The sequence below is a fragment of the Nilaparvata lugens genome, chromosome X (assembly GCF_014356525.2).
Source record: "Nilaparvata lugens isolate BPH chromosome X, ASM1435652v1, whole genome shotgun sequence".
Classification (NCBI taxonomy): Eukaryota; Metazoa; Arthropoda; class Insecta; order Hemiptera; family Delphacidae; genus Nilaparvata; species Nilaparvata lugens.
Genome location: NC_052518.1, coordinates 20,921,003 through 20,947,286, shown reverse-complemented (window position 1 = coordinate 20,947,286; position 26,284 = coordinate 20,921,003). Strand labels below are relative to the sequence as shown.

The following is a 26,284-nucleotide window of genomic DNA, read 5'->3' as shown; positions in this document are numbered from 1 at the left end:
TATGATTCACATTTATATAAATCTATCCCATCTTCAAGTGAGGATATTATTAGAAATTAGGATGTGATTCTAAATCGAGTTAATGATGAAGGTGTCAAATCAGTGTTCTTTTATCAATCAATAGGTGAAACAATATTCTCACATTTTGAAGGATTGATTTGTTAGCAGAAAACTGATAGCTATGTTCTACGATTATCAATTTTACTACTGAACCTAATTTTTAAAATTACAAATCTTCTAATAAATTATTCCATCTCACCTGTATCAGTGTTGACTGGATCCAATAAATATTTATTATCATATTTAGTTTTGTAAACAAAAACAATAATATTTGATGATAAGGCGATTCGAATATTATATGATCTATTTGGCCTAGTGAGCTACAAGAAATGATGTCACTATAAATATCTCTAGTGAACATTGCTCTATTTTCAGACCGTAATATCTAAATGTTTGGTTGATTTTCTTCAGTGTCATATTTTTTCTATAAATCAAGTTACTTTAATTACCCTGATAAGTAAGTGAGCTAGTGAGGTTATTAATATTCTGAGCTTAGATTATCTATAGTTATTCTTCTTAGTGATTTTAAAATTGTCATCATATTGTCACGAGGCCGGATTTAGGGAGATGTCGTCAGTCCACCACTAGTCTACCAGTACAGTATAACAATATACTTGGAATAAATTATGAAAGTTCAGAAATAACAGAGAACTTCTGCAGTTCATATTATAGTATATTGATATTAAAAACACATTGCTATTTGGAATGATTAATGAGAGTTCTAAATTTGTTCTACGTGTGTCATTCATTTGATATGAATACATTTATTCTGATAAGACAATTTTTTTAATCATCTTCAACTAATGTATGAATTGATCAGTAAGTTGAACCTCACAGTTATCTGATACAATGCACAGTTCTTTACTCCAAGTAGTTCTTATAATCATTTTCGGAACTTAGAAAGATTTTTCAATGGGAGTACTTGAAATTCTATTCATCTTTAGTATAATAGTAATGTTTGGGTAAATGTTTCCTACATTCTTCACCAGCATATTGTATACCGCAAGTATATAAGCTCTTGAAAATCCATTTTACCACATCTACGAACTGTTAGATCTTTAATTTTGCAATCTCTTCAAAAAAAAACTTTCTTCATTTCAAGATGATGTGGGGAAGGGAGAAGTTAGAGAATAATTAATTTCAGTCCAGTTTTGTGTTCTGTATTGAAGACAGGTTTTCATCTTTTGATGGATTTTATTGGTATATATTTATTTCATGAATAAATGTTGCCCAAATCACAGAACTGGGGTGGATGTTCATTCATGGTAACTTTGGGAAAGTTATCAATAATCTACTATTGAGTAATTAATTCTATGATAAACAGTGAATAACAGTGAGATATTTATTGAATAGGATCAGATAATTGACATGTTCTAAGTTCTCTCATTGAAGAGACTTGAAGGTCTTGAGCATCACTTCCAGTTGCTTTGGAACTCACCATAATCAACAGAACTAAAAATATACAGGACCAAATACGTTTAAATTTGGCATGTATGTTCAGTTGGACATCTAGAGGCGCACTAAGAACGGATTTGAGAAAATTTCTAAAAATACGCCCAAAATCTGCGTTTTTCCAGTGTTTTCCTGCGTTTTTTCAGCTTTTTCAAGAACTTATAGGCAAAAGCTTGGTACACAGGCTCAGCTGAGGTATAAAAATGTTGTATTGGAAGTTAAGTTACGGCTAAAGTCAAGACGTCTAAGTGCCGCCATGATCGTCGGTTTTTGAACGTTTTTCCTGCGGTTCTATTGACAGATCCTGTTCAAATTTCGTCAGAAGTTCATCAAGGTTCTAGAAATTTATTCTTAAGAGGACTCAGAATTACGCCAAGGATACGCCCAAGATGGGCGGTTTTATTACTTTTTCTCAGCGTTCCCTAGCGTTTTTTCTACGTTTTCTGACATTTTGCAAGAACTAATTGAAAGAAAACTAATTTTCAAATTTGTTACACAGGCTCAGATGAGGTATGACAATGTTGTAATGGGAGGGTGTTGAAATAACGCCCAAGTTCCACAGTTTTTGAGCGTTTCATGTGTTTCCTACGCCTTCTCAAGAACTAATTGACAGATCATGTTTAGATTTGGTGCAGAGTCTAGAAATATTGCCTTGAGAGGACTTCAAAATTACGCTCAAAATGGATAGTTTTACCCTCTTCCTAGCGTTTTTTCTGCGTTTTCTCACATTTTTCAAGAATCAATTGAGGAAAAACGTTCAAACTTGGTACAGAAGTTCAGATAGGGTCTAGAAATTTCATCTTGAGAGGGCTTCAAAATCATGCCAAAGATACGCCCAATATAGGCGATTTTACAGCGTTTTCCAAGCATTCCCCCAGCGTTTTTATAAGGTTTCTTCTCTCACGTTTTTTATTGAGTTTTCAATGCATTTTTCTACATTTCTCAAGCAGATTCATACTTGAGAGGGTTAGATCATCCATATTTTATTATATTTCATCATACTATTTCTATCATTATAATAATTCATCTTATCATTATGTTTATTTACTAGTAATCTATCAGAATTTCATGCTCTCCAATACAATTGTATAATGATTTGCACAATAACTTGATGTGTTGATGAATGAAACTAGAAGCAACTAATATGCTTATCGATCAAAGTTTTAATAGAGGCAGGCAGGCAGGCAGGCAGGCAGGCAGGCAGGCAGACAGGCAGGCAGGCAGGCAGGCAGGCAGGCAGGCAGGCAGGCAGGCAGGCAGGCAGGCAGGCAGGCAGGCAGGCAGGCAGGCAGGCAGGCAGGCAGGCAGGCAGGCAGGCAGGCAGGCAGGCAGGCAGGCAGGCAGGCAGGCAGGCAGGCAGGCAGGCAGGCAGAGGCAGGCAGGCAGGCAGGCAGGCAGGCAGGCAGCAGGCAGGCAGGCAGGAGGCAGGCAGGCAGGCAGGCAGCAGGCAGGCAGGCAGGCAGGCAGGCAGGCAGGCAGGCAGGCATGCAGGCAGGCAGGCAGGCAGGCAGGCGGCAGGCAGGCAGGCAGGCAGGCAGGAGGCAGGCAGGCAGGCAGCAGGCAGGCAGGCAGGCAGGCAGGCAGGCAGGCAGGCGGCAGGCAGGCAGGCAGGCCGGCAGGCAGGCAGGCAGGCAGGCAGGCAGGCAGGCAGGCAGGCAGGCAGGCAGGCAGGCAGGCAGGCAGGCAGGCAGGCAGGCAGGCAGGTAGCATCATTGCCTTGCATTGCGTTGCGTGGTGTCGGTGTAGAGTGATTCACTGCGAACGGTCAGCATCAGTTCAAATGGAGAGAGGTGATGTTTTTATGGGGAATGCTGACCAATTAAAGTGAATCTCTCTATAGAAACTTCTTTCCACGATTAACTAGAAGCACAACTAACCGAGCGTCGCCTATCGTCATCGCCTTTTTATTCCTGTGTCTTAATTAAAGCCTGGAATATTCATATGGGAAAATATTGTCCCCCTTTCTTGGCCAAACAATTGTTTAAGATAGCCGAGAAAGGAGGTATGACGTTGTAATTGAGCACTTGTGTGAGTGAGTGTGTGTTGTTTTTGAGGCTAGGGCCCATGTACCAAGTGGTGTGCCTGTTGAAGGCCTTTGACACGTCAAGAAAAGCGTCTAATTCTTTCTTACTTGATTTGCGCTTTTCTGACGCAGTTACAAGCATGATAAGGTGCGTGAGTGTGGAAAATAAACGCGTAAAGTGCATGAAAATGTGAAAGAGTTTACGGTTCCTTCTGTATTACTCCTTCAAACTCAATTGAATATCTGTATTTTCAACCACAAATCCCTCCATCAAATCCTTGAATAAATCACGTATGATTCATGCGCATATCCATATTAACCAGCAATCCTCGATTAACTGGATTCGGGAAGTATACAGTCAAACCTCAATATCCCAAGGGATTATCGTGTTATCGAGGAATTCGTAGGAAGGAAGCTTGTCTTATTAAGGTTTTCCACCGCCAATATTCTCACTGCCTAGGAAAACTTTATCTCTTTAAAAACCTTTATAAAATTATGTATATAGTAGCTAAAGACAGGTCGTTTCATCAAGGTTTTCTCATTCAGTTATCGCGTTATCCAAGCAATAATTATCATTTACTAAAAAATTTCTAGAGAATCGAAGAATATTATTCTTATCGAGGATCCTCTTATTACGATTTTGTAAATCTGTATGCAATTTATCCAGCTATGTTTGTTCCTTCTTTTATAAAATGAATTAATAGTTTTCTTTCTAATTTTTGAATAATTTATTCAATTCATTTTGGGACATTTTCCAAAGTGATTTCCTCTAAATCCAAACAGTGAATCTTTGAAATATGGAATCTAAAGTGTGAATCTTTGAATCATAGGAAGTATTACGTCCTAATATCAACCATTGAATCCTGGACGCATTCACAGATTGAGCCGATCTCGCAATCGCAAACGTTTTGCTCTGTGGTTTCCTCTGGTGGATTCGCAACATTTTCGTCCGGTTACATCTTCTCAAAACGTTTTACGAAACAAACACGTTCGGTTAAGCTGCGTCCTGGTGCGTTTACCAGTTGCCAATTTGTATGTTTGCTTATTCCTTCAACTGTGTCCACTCTCCCCTCTGATAAGGAGAGAAGAGTCTTTATCTAGGCCGGTAATCTGCCTTCAAACTCATTACCTCTCCGCAACTCATTCTACTACTCTCACTCCTTTTCCCCTACTTGTAAACTCATCATCATCATTCCAATTAACATACTCATTCCTCATTTAGGAACACCTCATTGTCTCTAGAGATGTGTAGATGCTTTCTGAGATTATATTATTAGGATAAATTGTATAATAATTTAAAAATTAGTTTCGTGGAATTCACCTTGGTCAATAGATGAACTTGGAGTCTACTGTTGGCGCTATTTTCATCAAATACCTATTTTGAAAGCAAGACTAGGAAAATTTGTAGTTTAAAAATTATTGTTACGGTTCTGAAATAGTTATTTGTATATCTAGAGTGAAAAGTACTGTTTTTTCTCCCTGAGGGAAAAGTTTAAAGCCGGAGTTAAGCCAAGGGCAACAATTTTCCTGAGGGAGAAAAAACATTTTTCACTCGTGATATACACAACATTTTTCCTCTACCTACATTTTTATAAAAACTGCAAATAAAATAATTTTTAAAAACGTACTTGACCAAACAATGTGTTACTACATAATCTAAAAAGTAAACAGAAACAGCTGTCTTCTAATCACAGTTCTCCGCCGACAGCGCTATGCGCTATCTGCCGGCAAAAGTTGTAACAACAATGGCCGCCACAACTACAACTATGATGAAGTTCCCGTTTCAAATTTGATTAGTTAATGAGGAATATTCGTTACCTGGTAATTTGAATAACATGGAATAAAAAAATTGTATACATTTTTTTGGTATAGTGATATGAAGTTTGTAATAATTAGCATACAAACATAAATTTCATATATTGATCAAATGTCTGGTTGAGGTATTGAATTTAGTTGGTTTAATGGCTACTCTATATGCTTCCTCATCTGAGCTCAGACCTTCTAACCTATTTCAAACGAACGTTTTTTAAATATGAAATAGAGATGCTTCCCATGTTATTTAAATGGAGTTACTTCTACGGTCTAGGGAGTTTTCCTGTTTTTCCCTCCCGAGAGCGAAAAAGTGGCACTTTAGTATTATGTTCCAGGGAGTAAAGTAAGCACTTTAGACAGGATTTGGAAGAAAATGATTTTATATATATTTTCCATATTACTGAATTTACGAAATACACATAACATTTCAATGGTAGAATAGAATAGAATAGACTAGAATAGAATAGAATATAATATAATAGAATAGAATAGAATAGAATAAAATAGAATAGAATAAATTTCATTTCACTTGCTCAAAATTCAATTACAATATGAATAAATAGTACATAGTATATATTTATGCATTATACAATACTATTACAAAGCATTTGAAAATAAATAAATAAAAAGTATATAATACATAACTAGCATATTAGCTATTTGTTTATAAATAATAAACTGTAAATTTTAAAATTTGAAGGGAATTTTGTATTATGACCAAATGAACATAAAATATATCTTCTCGAAAATACAAATATATTATATCAATTGACATTGTACAATCAAAAAATAATGTATTATATGCATATTGATGCAAGTGGAATAAATACTAGCTTGCAAAGTGAGATTATTATCACTTGAATGCAAGCAGGAGTCGTTTGGTTCTTCAAGCGCGCACACACACACACACACACCACACACACACACACACACACACACACACACACACACACACACACATTCACACATTACAAAAATTATAAATGCCTAATAGGACTCAAATTTTGAGGTACAAAATCATTCAAAGGCTTAAGTTTTGATTTAAATTTTTTGAAGGTTCTCAAATTTTTAATTTCTGCAGGCAGAATATTGTAGAACTTCGGCCCAAGAAATAGAAAGCACTTCTGAAAGAGAGTACAGCTTGCTTTAGGGCATCTCACCAATCCCAGAGTTATCTGCCGCATTTGCTAGGAATGATTACCCTCAACCATGGGCTGACCAATGACCATAGCTTCCACTCATCCTGTAGAATAGAGCTAGCACCTTGAAGACGTACATATATGTCTGAGAGGCAATGCATTTATCCATCTGAAGAAAGGGAAAGAATGGGTTTGTCTGTGAACTCCAAATATAACTCGAACTGCTGCTTTTTGTAATGTAATTATTGATTTGAGTGAGAAATGTATGTTGAAGCACAGCATGCAATCCCATAATCCAATTTGGAGTTAAGGAAAGCAAAGTATAGTTGACGCAAAATATTTGGGGGAAGGAATTGCCTTAGATTATAGAAAACTCTCAACAAGTAGAATAGATTCTTCCTTAGACCCAGAACATGGATATTCCAAGAAAATTTATCATCTACAACCAACCCAAGATATCTTATAGACTGATTTCTTTCTACAACAGTGCAGTTACACTGCATTCTACTGCAGTACCAATTTCATGATAGAAAGTAGGGACATCCAACATGAGTGGTGATGACAAAGAAAAAGTTAAGTAATTTGTTTTTGCAACATTTAGTGTTAACTTATTGTGATTAAACCAAAGGCGTGTATCAAGATCTTGCTGCATCATCACTTGCAGTTCTTCAACATTTTTATATGAATAAGAGAATGCAGTGTCATCAACAAAAGACATTGCAATGCCATTGAACTTGTAAGAGAATAGGTCATTAATGTACACAAGAAATAGTAGGGGTCCAAGAACAGATCCTTGGGGCACACCATTGCTAATACTAAGAATGTTACTGTTTACACCTTCAATGGAAACATACTGCTGCCTATTCTCTAGGTATGATTTCATCCATTCTGAAGCCCGGCCACGGATACCAGCAGCATCTAGTTTTTCAAGTAGAATAGAATGGTCAACCGTATCAAATGCCTTCTTTATGTCAAGGAATAGTCCAGAAACCTTTACATTTCTTGCATTCAATCCCGAATAAATCTGTGAAATGAAGTTATATAATGCCATTTCAGTACTCAAACCCTCCTGAAATCCAAACTGGCTCTTATAAAAAAAGTTCAAAATCAAAAAGTGAAAAATTCTCCTTCTCACAATCTTCCCAAATATTTTTGAGAACACAGAAAAAAGAGATATTGGTCTGTAATTTGAAGGATCCGAACGACTTCCACTCTTAAATATAGGAATCACCTTGGCAATCTTCAAGGGATCAGGGAAAATACCTGTATATATACTTGCATTAAATATATCATATAGAACTGGAACCAATGAAACGGATATTTTTTTTAAAGATGCGAGGAGATACAACCAGGACCAGGAGATTACCATCCTTCAAAGAATTTATTTCAGTAAGGATCTCATGGAAATCTATTGGTCTCATGAAAATAGTATTATAGACATTCTCTGATTTGAAACAAGCTTTGTAATTATCTATAGTATTTTGAGTCAATGGACTCATTGAAGAAATTAGTCTGGTAGGAACTCCAATGAAGTAATTATTGAAAGAGTCAGCTACCATTTACTCATCAGTTATCACCGCATCATCTATTTTCAATTCAATAGTCTGATTCTTCTTCGAGGTCTGTCCACATAAGTTATTTATTTCCCTCCATTGGTTTTTTACAGATAGGTCTTTCAAATTCGAATAGTACTTTGTTTTCTCTAGTTTGATCCATGTTTTTATATCATTTTTCAAAGCAATATAAGAATTTGTGAGCCTATTATTATTAGGATTCCTAGCTGGTGCCTTATCACGATTTTTTATTGCTATACATAGACCGTCTGTCATCCAAGGTTTGAGCTTTTTAAGTCGGGTATGACTCTGACTTAATACCACTGAGCGTTTGGACTGGTTCAAATAGTTCTTTAATACATCTGAAAATAAAGACATATAAGTATTTATATTGTCACTCAAATAAAGGTAAATAATGGTACTGGTAATAATGTAACACCAGTAGAAGATGAGAGCTTCATACTTTCATCCAAAATTGCTTTTCACTTCACTTGGTATTTTCTACTTGAATTACTAAAAAGATCATATATCAAATGGATTCGTTTGTATTCGTCCATATCAAATGAATTCGAGAGAGGTTTTCTGATTATTCTTCAACAGTGGTTTATAGTAATATGTGAGTGCTATTATACATATTTTGCTCATAGTAAAAATATAGAGCCGTATCATAGTAGACAGAGCCACAGATGTGGCTGCAATTAGCGATTTTCGGAGGAATCACATTAGAAATAACAGTCAAATCGGTTCTTTTCCGACCACCAGTATCAATGTGTAATTATACTTTTCAATTCGTCAAGTTCCCAGTTTGTGATACTTTTCATGAGTGGTCATAGATAAAATAGAGCATTCAACGGTGTTATCTTTCATGACATGATCTTTCGACAGATAAACAGTTTAAGCTTAGCCTGTTGTTTGCAATAGAATGTCTGCAAGTCTTGAAATCCTGATCATTGTTTTCTTTTATGAATGGACTTATTTCTAAATATCTAATGGAAGCTGATCGTTGCTCCTCCACGTGACTGTTATGAAAAGCCCACCTAAAACTGTAAGTCCATTTATCTCTCATCATCATCATCATCCCTCACATTATCCACAAGAGCAATCATTATATTCTATTCTAAAATATTATAAAGGATAGAATTGACTTATACATACATGTACGGGATAGGAGATATACGACGCATCTGAAATATTGAATTGATTAACTTGAAATTTTGCATAAATATTTTTATTTTACTGAGGATGGTTATAGGCATTTATTCAGTTTGTCAAGTTTTCAGTTCGTCAACTTTTCGCAATTTTATGCAACAATAAAAGCCCAACCAAACAAAATTTTCACCATGTGACTCCGTAGCGTAATTGGTAGCACGCGCGACTTATGGATGAAAGGTTGCGTGATCGAAACCAATCACTCTTTTTTTGCTGGAAATTTCAACCCTGATGAAGATTATCCACATCATATTGAAAAAAATAATAAATAATTATTTAATTTTTTCACGTTTCCTGGACTTAAGGAGATAACATTTTACAATACAAAATTCTCCCCGGTTCAAAGCACAGGTTACCTGCAAGTCAAAGATAAATGTGGATAAAAGATTTTAGGTTCAAGTCTCATCACAATCCTATCCAATGCATAAAAGCCAAGGCTAGCGCTTATATGAGCATAATCTTCGTTTAAAGAGGGTGAAGTTCAGAAAACTTTTGAGAGGATTTCCCTGATTTATCATTTGTAACAAGATAGCTAAGAATGTTGCTCCTATTATACATGCACATAATTATTTGAGAGTGATTTAATAGTTGAGTTAGGAGATATAAAAATAAGGTAGATTATTCGAGGCAATATTTCAACTGTTCTGATTGATACAGTTTTAATTGTTCTTCGATCAAATAATTGTTATGAATAGTCCCAGCCAGCTGAATTGATGGTTGACATGTGGACAACCAAACTGAACTTGGTTAAGTATGTTCCTGAGAACCGTTTATCTATACGGCCTTTGGTATCTTCCTGGTGATACTTGTGCATATCAGTGATGTTCTCCCTCATTATAAACCTGGAATTCTTGATTAATTGGTGATGGTTGAAGGAATTCAATCTTATCTAAGGTTAAATCCCATTTTCAATGCTTACAAAACATCTAGATAAATATGCTTGACAGTTGGATCAGTAATAAACATATCGGAAACATAATAGATTTGAGCTATTGGTAGTTGCGATTAAGAGGTTTTTCCCCTAACATTCATCCAATGTTTCCTAATATTATATGATTACATATAACAGAATCAACCTAACATACACCGAATTACATTGTAATCAAATGTCACATTTTCGAAGCAAGACTACGTGGAGGAAGTGGGCACTTTCTAGCTGTTTATAAAAAACTGAGGGAGAAAGAGTGAGAGAGAGAGAAGGAACGAGGCAATCTCCTGAACGTTACTGTCAAGATGGCAGCAATTATTTGATACTATCTCACCTACAACGGATGAGAGCAGAGTGCAGTAACGCAAACCATGGAATTTCTCAACAGTCATTAAGTTCTTCTTCTTCTTCTTCTTCTTTTTCTTCGTCTTCTTCTTCTTCCTCCTCCTCCTTCTCCTCCTCCTGCTCCTCCTCCTCCTACTCCTCCTCATCCTCCATCCAACACTTTTACCTTCTCCTTATTTTCTTCCTCCTCCTTTTCTTCCTTCTCCTTATTTTTTTCCTCCTCCTCCTCCTCATCCTCTTCCACCGCCTTTTCTTCCTTTTCCTTATTTTCTTCCTCCTGCTGCACCTCTTCTCTCTCCTTATTTTCTTCCTCCTCCTCCTCCCACTAGTATTTTTCTTCTTCGTTTGATTCCAATCTCCTCTTTTTCTCTACTTACTCTACTTTTTTTCATCTTCTTTTTGTTACTTTCTCTTCTCCTCTCTTTTCGTCGTTTTTGTTCTTGTTTATCTTCTCTCTTTCCTTTTCCTCGTCACTCTCCTTCTCTTTCTCTTCCACGTCTTCTTCCACCCCTGGTCTTCTACTCAACCTATTTTTTCACTTTCAAAACTTGATCAAATTTTGTTGAATTCAAAATTTTGTGTATCTATTGAGAAAACTCTGATAACATAAACGTTGTTGTTTGACGAATATGCAATCGATACACCAATCATGCAACGTAAATAGAGAAATAATTTGAAGTAATACACTGATAGAGCCAAAATACAAAATCATAGAATACTGAGGTCTGTATATGAATGATTCTCAAGAATGAATTCAGCTGACAACGAATTCTTTGACTCGGAAACAAGTATTAGAATCGTGGAAGTACCTACTATATAAAATACTATTGGCAGTACAATCGTTTTCTATAGAAGTAGTGATCGTTTCTTAGTTGCTCGGTAACAGATTCAGCCTCAGCTTAGTTCGTCTTAGGTCCATGGGGCTTGACATTCAGCTAAGTGAAGCAAGAGATGAATTTCCGAATCGAATTCGATCCACTCAATCATAAAATCTACTCAATTGATACTCTTATCAGTACAATAATATTGAAGTTTAAGAAATTTCAAGCTTCAGTTTTCCACTGCTTTTTCTAATTTCAATCCATACAGTTTAATATTACTGAAACGCATTCAGTTCATCAAAAGATGATTCGACATTTTGTGAGACAGAACTCACTATGCGGTTCTCTGTTATCAGATGTAACTGCATTTTATTGACTTCACGTGAATGAGACTTGAATTCAATCTTCATTGAATCTAAAATTCGAATGAATTCCATGGTACTGTAATAGAAAAATTGGTATTTTCAATTTCCACTTCAGAAAGAAATGAATCAAAATAGTATTTGGACTACTTCTATCACTTCCTCACTGACAAATTTTACTATACTAGATATTATGCCAATTTGAGCTATTAATACAATGTATTAATACATGTCATGCTTGTATACTAGGACTTTTCCTGAAAAGACTAATATATAATAGTTTTTTTATTGCGTATGATGCCCACATGAGCTGTTTAGCTTGCGCGTAGGTAATGGAAAGTGCGTGATTGAAGTGATGATCAGATGATCAAACATCCATGCCTACCGGTGGGATTCGAACTCGCGACCAGGAAGCGCTATAGTAGACTGAAGGGTGCAACGCCTTCGTCTCGGCTGTCCTAACCTATTTTGAATCTCGGCTATCTTCAATCTAATATAAACTTCTCAACAGATTATAACTAAAGTTTGATGAAATAATTTCAATGATCCTTACTGACATTTTAATCATAATTTTTAAGGCAAACGCATACAACAACAGGCAGACGAATGCAGACAGACTGAGGAAAAACCCCTCTCCAGGAACTCGAATATTGCAACGCACTCAGATGTCTGTCTATTTAGCAAAAGCTTTAGAACATTGAAAATATAATCTTCTGCAGGGGTGCCTACAGAGGGTGGTGGTTGGACGCAGACTGCGTCCTTGAATATTTCATTTCTGTTCCGTCTGAACCATTCTTGACTTTGTAGGATATGGCACTTCTGAGCCTGTTCTACTCTCATTCGAATTTTTCTATATTTTGGATTAATTTTATATTATAACTGGGGGGGCTCAATATAAAATCTGAGGAGGGTCCCAAAAAAAGGCCTTTGAAAGCTGACTTTCTAATTATGGGGGGGGGATTAGTTTCTCTGGAAAGAGGAGTAAGGGCGGTGTATGTTCTTGGGGGGGGGGGGGTTACTGGCCACCTTCGTCTTGTGTCTGTGAAAATAGTCCGCCAATGTTCGATAAACTCAGTATTTCATAAGCTCTTAAAGGTAAGATTAAAGGTATTGATACGTATATAAGATTAAAAGTATTGACACAGTAAGATTGACGTACGCTAGAAGTCGAGTTGAAGAAAACGACTAGTAAAGACAAATGTCTATAGTAAAGACAAACAAACGAACTAAAATGTAATTATTGCCACAGTCACTTAAGGAATGACTGTTGGGAGCACAGTTAGGAGGAACGCCTCGGTGAAGGGGGCTAAGGAGTAGCATGACAAAAGTAAGACGTTAAACGTCTATTTTACGATAACTTTCTAGGGTCAATTACTGTATATGCGTATATTGTGACTATGTTGATATTCCTAGTGACTTCAATTTTGTCTAAATTTCATATGAACTGTGATAATAAAATTTTATAAGAACATTGTTTCAACTCTCATTTAATAAGAATTGTTCAAACATTGATTCATAATTCAATGAATTCGAAATAATTGTTGTAGATTATATATTCAATCTAATAAATCTGATAACTTTTTCCCAAAACCCACATTCAAATCCAGGACGATCTATCTATCTAAATTGTCGTAAAAACCCAGGAGGAAAGTTCCTGAACTTTAATATGTTATGTAGGTCTGACTTCGAAATGACTTGTAAGTTTCAGTTAAATTTCAAGATCAGAGACGTATACCATTAATTTACTGTGTAATAGTGAGCATAAACACTTTTTTGGTGAACACATCACATGTTAAATGCCACGGTGCACACGAGCTGAATCAGCTATGAAAAACTGCGATTCTAGAAGAATCTTTTTGCTCAAAGCTGAATTGGTAATTGCGCCGGCAATTATACTTATCATATCCAATTATCACCACATAAAAAAACATTACATTTTGAGATTTTTTCATTTTTTAAGTGCTATGCTGTTCTCAATCTTTTGAGTGCATACAAAATTGATTTATTTCTAGCATGAAAATAGCCCGTTTTATTGAACATTGTTGATAAAGTACAAATTGACCGATTTGACAAATTTGAATGTTAGAAGAGCTAGTCAACCTGTTTTAGAATCAGAAGATCGAGCTCGAGTAGAATAGGATTGAACTTGAAAATCACATAATGAGAAAATTGTAAAACATTTTTCATTGCAATAGGTGTTGGAAACTTGCTAATGTTATTGAACCTTCTGCGATCTATAATTATTGCATTTGTTTACTTCAACTGTCATTCAATTCTACGAACTCATAAGCTAATTGCGTGTAATTATTAATCGAATGTGACTGGAATTGCAGCTGGAACCGTACGTGTACATCTAGCCATCAATATAATTAATCGGAACTAGGCCTACTGTTGTTTCTGTTGAAATTTTGTCAATTATTACTAGTAAGGTTTGATCTCAGAAGTTTACTGACGATTGTTGAATGTCTAGAAAATCCAAATTATAATTATCATTGCATTATTGTATAATGCATTATTGTATACTTATCATTATTATTATTGTATTATAATTATCATTATTAATAATCTTTAACAATAAAATAATCTTCAATTATCTTTGACAATTTTAGGCATTCTATTCAATTTTATTGAAATACTTGTCAACAATCATCAAGTGATAGAACCAAATGATAGTTCCAAGGGAGACTATTATCATTCTGGAATTTTAAAATTATTTGATAGAAGCACATGAAACAAACACTTGATATTACAAAGGACATACTTCATACGTTTTTCAGAATGTTTTGTGCGTTAATAAGGAATGCTTGGGACGTTTTAGTATTAATTTATTTTCTCACCATTATGCAACATCAGTATAACGTAAATACAAGTACACTCTAATATATCAAACATCACAACACAAGACATGGAATAAAGACATGATTGAGAAATCAATCAAAATCACTGCTATCGCTCAAATTCAACTTGAGCCAATTTTTTCAAGACGCGATATACAGTAGAAACTCTGTTAACCGACCTCACGGGACTAGACCATGGTCGGATAACAGGAAAGAAAGGTCGGTTATTAATTAAGCCTATGAATGTGAGAAATAATCACCTTAGAGCCATTTAGCCACTATAGAGCGTTATAGATAATACTTAGTATACATAATATAGACTAATCAACGTTCATTCACAGCTGTGTAAAATGGCTTATAGGCGTATGGCTTATAGGTATTGCATAGGTTTTGATAAAAAAAGTGAAGAATATTGCGAAAAAATAATGAAATTTGAATATTCAGTAGCCAATGTGTTATTATTATTATTAGCCAATGTTATTATTACTCACCCAGTACTCCGCACAATCATCCAAATTCCTTTATTAATGTGGTGATGAGAGGAATCAACATGAATTTGACGGATTTATAACAATAAATAACGAATCTAAATGTAACAGTAATCACTGTAGAAAACTCAGTTTGATTAGATTTCCACAATCGAGATAATCAGCGGTTTTTTTCTGTTTCTTGTCCTTGAATGACATCTTGAATACATAAGTTAGTCTCTCCATTTTCTATGATTTTATTAACGACAACTTGTGTGGAAGTTATTTGTTGACATACCATGTACCTGTTGTGACATGTGAGTTAGTTTTGGGTTGTTACTGCATTGCTCGCCTTAACAGTGGAAGTTAATCATGTTTTCAGGAGGGTGTCGGTCAATCAGATGGTCAAAAGGGTGAAAAGCGTATCCAGAGATTGTCAGTTTGATTCATGCCAGATATTGTCAAAAGGGTCATGCCTAACTACCAATTATATTCCCAGGCTAGCAAATAGCTTTGTATAGTAGCTCTCATAGAATATCCTTCTGGCTGTTTCATTGGTATCTATCGATTTTTGTCAATTTGTTTGAGTTATTTCAAGTCAAATAAGTTGAATGTAATCATACAATTTTTTACGTTCTGCTACAAGATTTGAATTTTTTGTAACATATAATAAATGTAGAATGAAACTACTGGAATTTATGACAGCTACTCATTTTTAAATTTGAGATTTTTTCAATTTCCTTTGTTCTCTTGAGAGAATTTTTGATACTATTTTTTTTTTAATTAATTATTTTGGTACGGTTGTTGCTACATTATTATCAATCTCTAGTAAACGAGTTTAGATGTTTTAATGACACTATGTAATTGTTCTAATCAATATGGATATTTGAATAAAAACACAAATATTTTGTCAAATTCTACACTGTTTTATTTAATACACGACCAAGGTTTCGTGACCACACCGGTCACATTTTCAAGTTGACTGTCAACTTGAAAATGTGATCGGTGTGATCACGAAACCTTGGTCGTGTACTAAATAAAACAGTGTAGAATCTGACAAAATATTTGTGTTTTTATTCAATTATGGAACGGTTCTACAATATTGACAATGACTCAGTCGAATATGGATATTTTCCATACCTTCACTACAACACAGAAATATCACTTTTTAATCAAAATTATTGTATTGAAAGTGAAGATCGTTGATGTAAAAAAAATCATTGGACATGACCTTGGAAAATGTAATTGACTGAATTTCGGAAATCATGATGTTCACGATCAAAAACAGTTTTTACTCTACCATTGTTGCAAAAATTGATCAATAAATGTGTAAAGAGTAATGACTAAATAGGTAAATGATATTAACTTTCCAAGAACTATGTAAAGGATAAAGCCTTAGTGCAATGAATGGGTTGACGTTTCATTCACAAGTTGTCTTTCTGCGACCAACAATTATCCGCTCTCCCCCCTCCTCGACAACAAATACAAAGTCACAAAGGCAGCAGCTGTGGATATATCAAGAAGTGAGTTGAGGTTGAGCAACAGTGCAAGATAAGCACTTAGCGCTCAAGGCGTACTTGCCAACTTAACCCCGCTATAAGCACTAAGCACACAGATGCAAAGCACAATGTACCCACTTCCCACAATTATTGCAACATTGCGCTGCAACTTCATGACGCGATCGCCGCGGTTTTTTGCGTCCGATTGACGAAGCTTCAATGACGGAGCCTGTATTTCCTTTTACAAACTACAGTCTCATTCAGTACAAACTGTCAGAATTGCTTCACCGGGAAACATCGATGTTATTTATAAGGAATGCTGGCAGAATGCCTATAGAAGATTCACTTCGTTCTGTCAGTATTCCTTGTAAATGACGCAAATATTTCTCATTCGACCAATGCTGACAGTTTTCAGTGAATTTCACTGCGATCGATTCCAGTACATTAGCTTCCTGTCGCCAGAGTAAAGATCAGAGGATTGTCACATCCACAGTTTGCAACACTTCTTTTGCAAACACTCGGAATCTATTGATACAAATGAAAATCATACTGACTAAGAGGAAGCAACATACCTAGCACAACAAACTAATCCAGACTGAATTTTGCAGACTACATTTATTTTTCAATTATGTGTAAATATCTTATTCTTACATTCTACATTGAAAATATGATACCTACTTAAAAATTATAGTAATTATTTTGATTTAATTTTGCTATACACTAGACTCTACGTCATTCAAAGCCAAATGTTAAAAAATTAGATTGGAATCTATTTATTTTTGAAGGCTACAATAAATTCTAGTCTACAATAAATTCTAGGCTTCAATAAAGTCTAGATTCTAGTTAATAAAAATTTAAAATGAAGCTAAAAATGAATTCCATTGCATTCCACAAAGTTTGAATTCAATGATAATATAGAGATTGAACGCATCATTAAATGAAATTTTGCGATAAGTGTATAAATGAATGTAAAACAACTGTTAACAATTTTCAAACTGTATGTATTGAGCAATATTCATAAAATGAGTTATTATTTTATACAACACGCTCTGAACACGCGTATCAGTACTAGAATCTTCTAAACAAAGTGAGTACTAGAGGTTGGTAGCGTGCTGTATTGGATGCTTAGAGAGGAGGCAACTCTCAATTTTTTTAGCTACGCGCAGATAGTATAGAATGCTAATTGAAAATACTGTAAATTTGTTTTTTGCAAAAGTCAAATATTTGGACTCCCCAATCCCCCCTCTAAAAATGCAATTTTTCCCATTACTTACATCGATATCCCTTTCTGATTGGATGATTAAGAACTCTGTAACTGTTACATTTTCGGTTGGATATTTTTTTGTTTTTTGAAAATTTGACTTAGCATTCCTCCCGCTGACCCGATCGAAATTCTATTGTAGGAAACGACGCATTCTTGGATTCTGAACAAGATAAGAAGGTCTCATCCATTTTTTACATTCCATACTCTCTGGCTACGCGAATATTATCAGAGAGGAATAATTAATTAAGGTATCTACTCTATGATATTAAAGAGAGCCTGAGTTCGTCTTTCATTTTCAACTAAGGCTATTATTAATTTTAAATTTGGTGGTTCCATATGTTCACTACAGAACAGACCACTAGAAATTCGTGCTTAAAACTGAAGCTTTTGTTAAAATCCCTACATCATGACTGTAGTGTTTTCAACAGTGTCTTCAAAAGTGTTGGTTCACGAACCTTTCAAGGAAATTGAAAAAAGTCGTTCTATTGAAGCTTGTAATAAACTGGTTTTAATGTATTAACTTTCAAATCCTTGCAGGTGTCAAGTATGTAGTCAACATAGTAATAGTCAACAATATCATTTATACAACAACAAACTATCGTATGTTTTCGGAAAAATGTGTCAACCATTGATACAACAACAAACTATCGTATATTTTCGGAAAAATGTGTCAACCATTGTTTTCTTAATGAAATCAGTGTTATTATACACCTTCCTATTCACTAGAAGTCATTCACAACTTGGAATAAATCTCAATCTCATTCATGAACTCATTTTGAATTCTGCACATTCTAGTGTAGTAGCTCATTTTACTTTGAAGCTCATAACTGCTCGTGGATGGACCACTGAGTGGAGCTATTACGCGGTTTTATTATTGGATAATTACATCTTCTCGGTGTAGCATTCAATTAGATGTAATTGCGAAACACAGGTAGCTTGCGATCAGGTGCTAATCCTATGTTAGCAACCAGTTGAGGCAACCAGTTAGAGACTATAGTGACTGCTCGGTATTTAAAATTCTTACCTTTCGAGATGGTTGTTGTTAATCGGAAAAACATTCTGAGATTGATGAAGGCGATGATGAAACACCATCAATTTCTCCATCTTCGTCTTCATTTTTTAAGATGCCAAGGAATCAGACGTTTTTTTATTGGATTTCATTCGGCCTCTTCGATTTGTAACTATGGTTTTGAATTTTCTATAAAATTCAAAGTAGTTGGAAAAGTCTTTTCGATGTTCACATCGTTTTACTGATTCTTAATTGAGCTTTTTGATTCAGGGTTGAAAATTATTTTGAAGCTCTCCGGATGTTTTGATTTTCATTCATTATCTACACTCACACACCCAAGGGCTTAGGGTGGTAACCACGGGGTCTGGGCAAGGACTGATTGACTGTATACCGGATTTAGCCGACTGTAGCAGCAGATACCACAGATTACGCGGTGCAGACGGATGGAGAGAAGAAGGGTACAAATTCAGGGGACATTATGGGGTATTTAGGGGGCGGTTACAAACGGGATATTTAAGATTTGAATGGGTTATGAATAAGGAAAGGTGTAGCTTATGAATTGATAGAAAAGAGGAGATTTAAAATTATAAATCAAAAAACAATTAGACTAAAATTGGAGAAAGCAATTGTAGAATTTAACTTGAATGAATTTATTTTCCATTTTTATTGAACATTTAATATATATTTATTTGATAGCTGTGGAATTTATTATGATATGATGGAATTTATTGCAATTTAATTAAATAATTGGTGTAGAGTTGATAGCTATGGTACTATTGCTGTCTGTTGAGACCAGAACTGGAAGCAGCTCCAAGCACCCAAATAAAAGCCAATTCTTTTGTCTTGACATCTATGGAGGGGGCTGTGGGAGGGAGGGTGGCAAGGACTTTGACTTTGAAGCATTGTTCAAAGTTCTTGTTGTGCTCAGAGCTAAGGGTAGGGATGGGTAGGGAAGTATCATTTTTAAAGGAAGCCCTGTGATTGTTGATCCGGAGGTTTAGGGCAGTGGTGGTTTCACCTATATAGAAGGCAGGACAGAAGTTGCAGGAAAGGAGGTAGATGCAATTTTTGGAGATGCAATTACTGGATTGATGGATTTGGTGGGTGTAGTTGGTGATAGGACTGGTAAAGCAGATGAAAGAATCAGTGATAGGACAGGATGGGTGGTTGCTGGAAAAGGTGTTTGGTAGAGGGATTGGAGGAGACGACATGGAACAGATCTTTTAGGACAGGTTTGAGGTTTTCAATTCCAGAGAAGTAGGTGTTACAGAGCTTTGGAGTATCTTCAAACCTGAAGGCATTGCTTGTGAGCACCAGTTTGGCAAGGTTTACTAGGAAGGTGGTTGAAGGGGTGGAGGGTGTGGGTTGTGAGGAAAGGAAATGCTCAAGGGATTTTAAGCCTTCAGAATGGAGAATGGAAGTGTAGAGGGAGGCTACATCAATGGTAACAAGGAGGAGTTGTTGGTCAGTTGGAAGGGTTGTGTTACTTATGATATCTATGAAGTGAAAGGAGTCTCTGATATGAGAGGGTAGGGAGGCAACAATGGGTTGGAGGTGGAAATCAACAAGGGCAGAGATTCGTTCAGTTGGGCTATTTATGCTAGAAACAATGGGACGACCAGGATTGCCTTCTTTATGAATTTTTGAAAGAAGATAGAAGTGTGGTGTGTTGGGAGAGTCTGGCGAAAGGATGTTGATGTCTGAGTCCGAGAGGCCTTCAGATGGACCGTATTGCATCAGAAAAATTTTATTATCAAGTGACTTGAAAATGCCCTCAAGTGTCGAAATATGTCATCAATAAAAATACAAATAAAAGGCCATTTATAAATTCAATTAGATTGTATTATAATCATTCAACTCGTGTTCTGATGTTAGTTCCCATATCCTAATCCATTTCTCTCTGTCAACTGTCTCCGACTGGAAAAAAATATTGTACAGGATTTTTGCTAATTGAGGGCTGTATTACAAAAGATTTTGAAAACTGTTAGTTAGAATCTGCTGTTTAAACAGTTATAAGAGTTTTTGCAGCTCAAGAAGCTAGAAGGCAGATCAAATGAAGAAACAAATTAAAACACACATATCTCATAGACAATTTGATTGGCTGTCAGTTGACCAATCAAGGTTGAATTCTTGCATTGGTCAAGACAAGTAGTTATCTTCTTCTAACTATAAAAGCGAAATGGCATCGATCCATTCATTCATTCATTTACAATGAACAGAACTAAAAATCTACTGGACCAAATACGTTCAAATTTGGCAGGTATGTTCAGTTGGCCTTCTAGAGGCGCACTAAGAACGGATACTAGCTGTTAGAGATTTAACAATATCAACGAATTTAAAAAAATGGATTCAGCAACGAATTTGAGAAAAAAAACATTGCAAAGATACGCCCAAAATCTGTTTTTTTTTTCTGCGTTTTCTCAGCCTTTTCAAGTATTATTATTATGACAAAACATGTTTAAATTTGATACACAGCCTCAGATAAGGTGTGAAGATATTATATTGAATGGGCTTCGAAATGACGTCAACTGTTTTATCATTGGTATTGGTGAGATCAACGGTTTTTATAAGTTTTTCAGGCGTTTCTCAGTATTTTCCTGCGTTTTCTCAGTTCTTAAAGATGAAATGAACAAAAAAAAAATTGAATTGTGTACAGACTTTAAGCTAAGGTGTAAAAATGTTGTATTAGAAGGGCTCTGAGATAACGCCAAACATAAGCCCAAAATCTACGGGTTTCAGTGTATTTCCAGCGTTCTTCAGCATTTCCCCTTCCAAAAACTCTTCCAAAAACTCTTCCAAAAACTAATTCACAGAAAATGTTTAATAATATGATTCTCATATTTTTCGTTCATTTAATATAAATTGCTCCGTTGTAGCATTCTAAAAAAATACTGTAACTCCATTACCATCAATTCCATTTTGATACTTAGTTTCTACAATTTGTAAATATTCTTATTGGTTGGAGAAATCTCTGTCTTACTTTCCTGCTGACCATGTTAACCCTTTCTAACCCATTGATTCCAAATGGAAACATTGATTATTGAGGTGCCTGAGATCTTTTTGTGGTCAAAACACAAATAATTTTGTAATCAATCTATATTGATGGGAAATAAAATGATTTTGAAAAAAAAGTTACCAATGGGATAACCACACAGCCGAATTCTCACACATACTTTGCTCCTTCAAATCTACATGTTTTAAAATGATTGTTTGTTGATTCGCTTTATTTTACTGCCATATCATTTCCAATGTCTTTTTACCTGCTCTAGTCCGGTGTCTCATATGGTTTTATTGGTTAATAGTATTATTGGTTCAATATTTTAATTTTTTATGACAACATCTAAATGGTTCATCATCTATAATCTACCCATTTTTTGATTTATGTTTTCTCATTTGCTTATTTTTTATGTTCTATTCACCTGCACAGGTTTAGTGTGAAAGAGTTCATGAAGTTTATATTTTTGGTTTCACATTTTTGTTGCTTTAGTCCATTTTTTTATGCTTTGCTTTCACATCAAACTCTTATTGATTTTCAGTTTTTTTACTCCTGTCTATTATTTTTTATTTTGTGTTGACCTGAACAGGCTCATGTCAAGTCCGGTGTACGAGGCATGCGGTTCGCCCTCGATGTATGGCAGCATCTACCATTACGGGACAGGAGCGGGACGGATTAGCCAATTAGAATTAGTCGCCAATTCCAACCACGACGAGATGGTTCCCGTGTCTCAGGTGTTGCCCGGCGTTCACGACGTGCCCTGGCCGTATCCTCCGCATCATCCTCCGGACGGCAAGAAGCCTGCCAAGGAGCAGCGCATCCGACGTCCCATGAACGCTTTTATGGTGTGGGCCAAAGTTGAACGCAAGAAGTTGGCTGACGAGAATCCCGATCTGCACAATGCTGACCTCAGCAAAATGCTAGGTGAGTGAGTCAGCACACCTGGATACTTGGTGGTGGTCGATTTGGGTTTCATCAATAATTTATGCTATACACAAAAATGTATCAATAACAACAATGATTAATGTAAGAAGGAGTGAAAGATTGATCATATGCCTTTATTCGGGCGGAGTTGTGACTCCAGGTCCTCTCTGCCACACAAGAAGGAGAAGATTGATTGATTGACTACTTTATTTATGTAGATTATAAAATATACTGCCTTATACACTTACATACAATAGCTACAATACAACAAAATTATAGATAAATTTACATAATATATAGACTAAGAACATCAAAAGGAATTTAGAATAACTATAGATAATATTGTTATGCATCTAAATAAATTGGCGGAGCTCTTACACTTAACCCTCCAATACAATCCAATACAATACAACATTATAATTTAACAGCAATACTCAGTAAAATAAAATAAAACAAAACTATATTTTAAATGAAAAAAGTAAAAAAAAAAATAATTATAATAATAAAAATTGGAATAGTTGAATAAACTTAGAAGTAGAGCATTCTTAAAATGTAAAATAGCAAATATCTGTTGGGAAATAAATACAACATTTATGACGGAATATATGGATAGGATCGACGGATATGGAGAGGATGGACGGATAGGATCGAAAAAGCAAGAAAGAGCAATATGGCTACAAACCTCACAAGCAATATGAGAAAATAAGGAAATTAATAAATACTTCTAGCATGAAATTAATCAATTTTGAGAGAGTATTTTTTATATTTGTCTTTAGAGTTTACTTTTAAAGTTGAACTTGATTCTCTTAAAATTACTCTAAAGAAATCAATTTTGAGACTGAATAAATGAATGTATCAAACTATGAAAAGTATAAAAGCATGAAAAGAAAGCTCACACACACACACACACACACACACACACACACACACACACCAACACATGCGCCTGACTAGCCACCGCTGGTCCAACACAGTGGTATGATGCATGAGTCCATACCAACACAGTGGTATGATGCAACCCCCGCTAAGCCCAGCCGCCCCCACCACTCCTGATCCACCGGAAGACAGCCGCGCCGAACCGACGATGACCCTCAATGCGCTTCAATTCAGCCGGCAATGAATTCCACAATCCACAAGCTCTTACAAGAAAGGACTTGTAGAACATGACTGTCCTGTGAGTTGGGACAGCTAGCAGATGGGAACCATGCCGTGTACCACCCCGACCGATATCACTCAAATATTGAAAATCCTCTGCAATATACTTAGGTGTTCCAGTTTCCAATGTCTTATGCAGAAAAATAACAGCATGGAGTGCCCTACAATCATGCAGCCTCATGAGATAGGAGAGGGAGAGAGAGATAGATGAATTGATTAATTTTATATTAATTTCTTGTGGGAGTGAGTTCTTTTTTCATGTAGCTATTATATACTGGCTTATACACTAATTTACATGAAATTACAGTTTTGCAAAATATTCAACGAATTCTACAAAATATGAAAATTAATTATAAATAAGAATGTAATTTGAATAACGACAATTTAATCGACGTCGTTTCAACAAAAAATTGCCCACTCTGAAAAGGATGTGAAATAATATCCTTCCCATCAACACACGACCGGGATTGATTGATGGATTGAGTACTTTATTTATGTAGATTACAATATATACTGGCTTTTACACTTATATACAATAGCTTACAATACAGCAAAATTATAGATGAATTTACATAATGTAGACTAAGAAAATAATTATTGAACTGCAAAACAGGAGACATAAGATATAAATAGATTGAAAACACTTAAAAACTTACATTAGAAATGGGGGAGATTTTCGGGAACTGAGTTTCCTTCCTCAATCGAGCAGACTGCAGTTTTAAATCCAACGGTCCTGTGACCACAGAGTACGCACGGAGAGTCAATTGTAGCAGCAGAGACCACAGATTACGTGGTGCAGACGGATGGAGAGAAAAAGAGTACAGATTCAGGGGACATTATGGGGTATTTAGGAGGCGGTTACAAACGGGATATTTAAGATTTGAGTGGATTATGAATAAGGAAAGGTGTAGCTTATGAATTAATAGGAAAGAGGAGATTTAAAATTGGAAATCAAAAAAGAATTAGACTAAAATTGGAGAAAGGAATTGTAGAATTGAACTTGAATGGAATTTATTTTTCATTTTTATTGAACATTTAATATATATTTGATAGCTGTGAAATTTATTATGATATGATGAAATTCATTTCAATTTAATTGAACAGTTTGTAGCTATGGTACTATTGCTGTCTGTTGAGACCAGGACTGGAAGCAGCTCCAAGCACCCAAATAAAAGCCAATTCTTTTGTCTTGACATCTATGGAGGGGGCTGTGGGAGGGAGGGTGGCAAGGACTTTGACTTTGATATATATATATAAATATAGAAAACACTATATATATATATATTATATATATATATATATATATATATATATATATAAAGGTTTAAAGTTTTGTAATATGAATATAAACAGGATACACACGACACGGATAGATTAAAAACACTTGAAAACTTACATTTAAACGAGAATTTTCGGGGGCTGGGCCCCCTTTGTCAATCAACCAGGAAGTGAAGTGGTGCAGATTTGAATTTTCATTCTCTATTTGAATGTTCAAATCTGCACCACTTCACTTAATGGTTGATTGACAAAGGGAGCCCAGCCCCCGAAAGTTCACTTTTAAAAACACTTAAAAACTTACATTTAAAAGTGAACTTTCGGGGGCTGGGCTCCCTTTGTCAATCAACCATTAAGTGAAGTGGTGCAGATTTGAACATTCAAATAGAGAATGAAAATTCAAATCTGCACCACTTCACTTCCTGGTTGATTGACAAAGGGGGCCCAGCCCCCGAAAATTCTCGTTTAAATGTAAGTTTTCAAGTGTTTTTAATCTATCCGTGTCGTGTGTATCCTGTTTATATTCATATTACAAAACTTTAAACCTTTATATATATATATATATATGGTAAATTATCAACCAGGCAAATCCGATGAGCAGTTTCACTTACTTGCTGACGCTTCGCCATCATCCCAAATGACATCTTCGGAGCGCAGTCAATGCTATACTGACTCCTGCCTTTGCTTCGAAATTCTTCCTCATGGTCGAAGGGACTACCTCCTCTCCCCTCCTTCTGCCACGTGCTCCGCCTGGTGCTACTGGTGAATGGAATTCCCGGAGAAGTGTCTGGCTTTTGTGATGTGTTTGTTGTGTTCAGAATGATTTCCCAAAGAGAAAAGATATTTTTACTGTCATCCCTTTTGTTAAGGCTACCTCTGGAAATCTCTATTTCTAGAGCCTCTCCTATAGTCCTAACTCGAAAATCTTGAATATTGGCAATTTGTTTAGGATTGTTGAAGTTTATTTTGTGCCCTAATTTCTTTTTGTGGTTGTAAAGAGCTGAGGTTGATTGTTTGTTTTTTATGCTCAGTTTGTGTTCCCTTACCCTGGCTGAAATTCTTCTATTTGTTTGACCTTCATACATCTTGTCACAATTCAGGCAAGGATGCTGTAAATGCCTTGATTTTCTAGCTCTGATCTCTGAACGGGCTTCT

The 26,284-nt window shown here is 35.6% G+C and overlaps 1 protein-coding gene across 2 annotated transcripts in view; it reads left to right on the top strand.

The window, feature by feature from the left end:
• LOC111045211 (putative transcription factor SOX-15) overlaps positions 1-26,284 on the top strand; it is a 131,641-nt gene that overhangs the window by 10,613 nt on the left and 94,744 nt on the right. The window contains exon 3 of one of the 2 annotated variants that reach the window (XM_022330555.2): positions 22,365-22,699. The exons of the other annotated variant lie outside the window; for it this stretch is intronic. Within the exon in view, the coding sequence (XP_022186247.1) occupies positions 22,365-22,699 (335 nt within the window). The remainder of the gene's footprint in view (positions 1-22,364; positions 22,700-26,284) is intronic. 2 annotated transcript variants of the gene reach the window in all.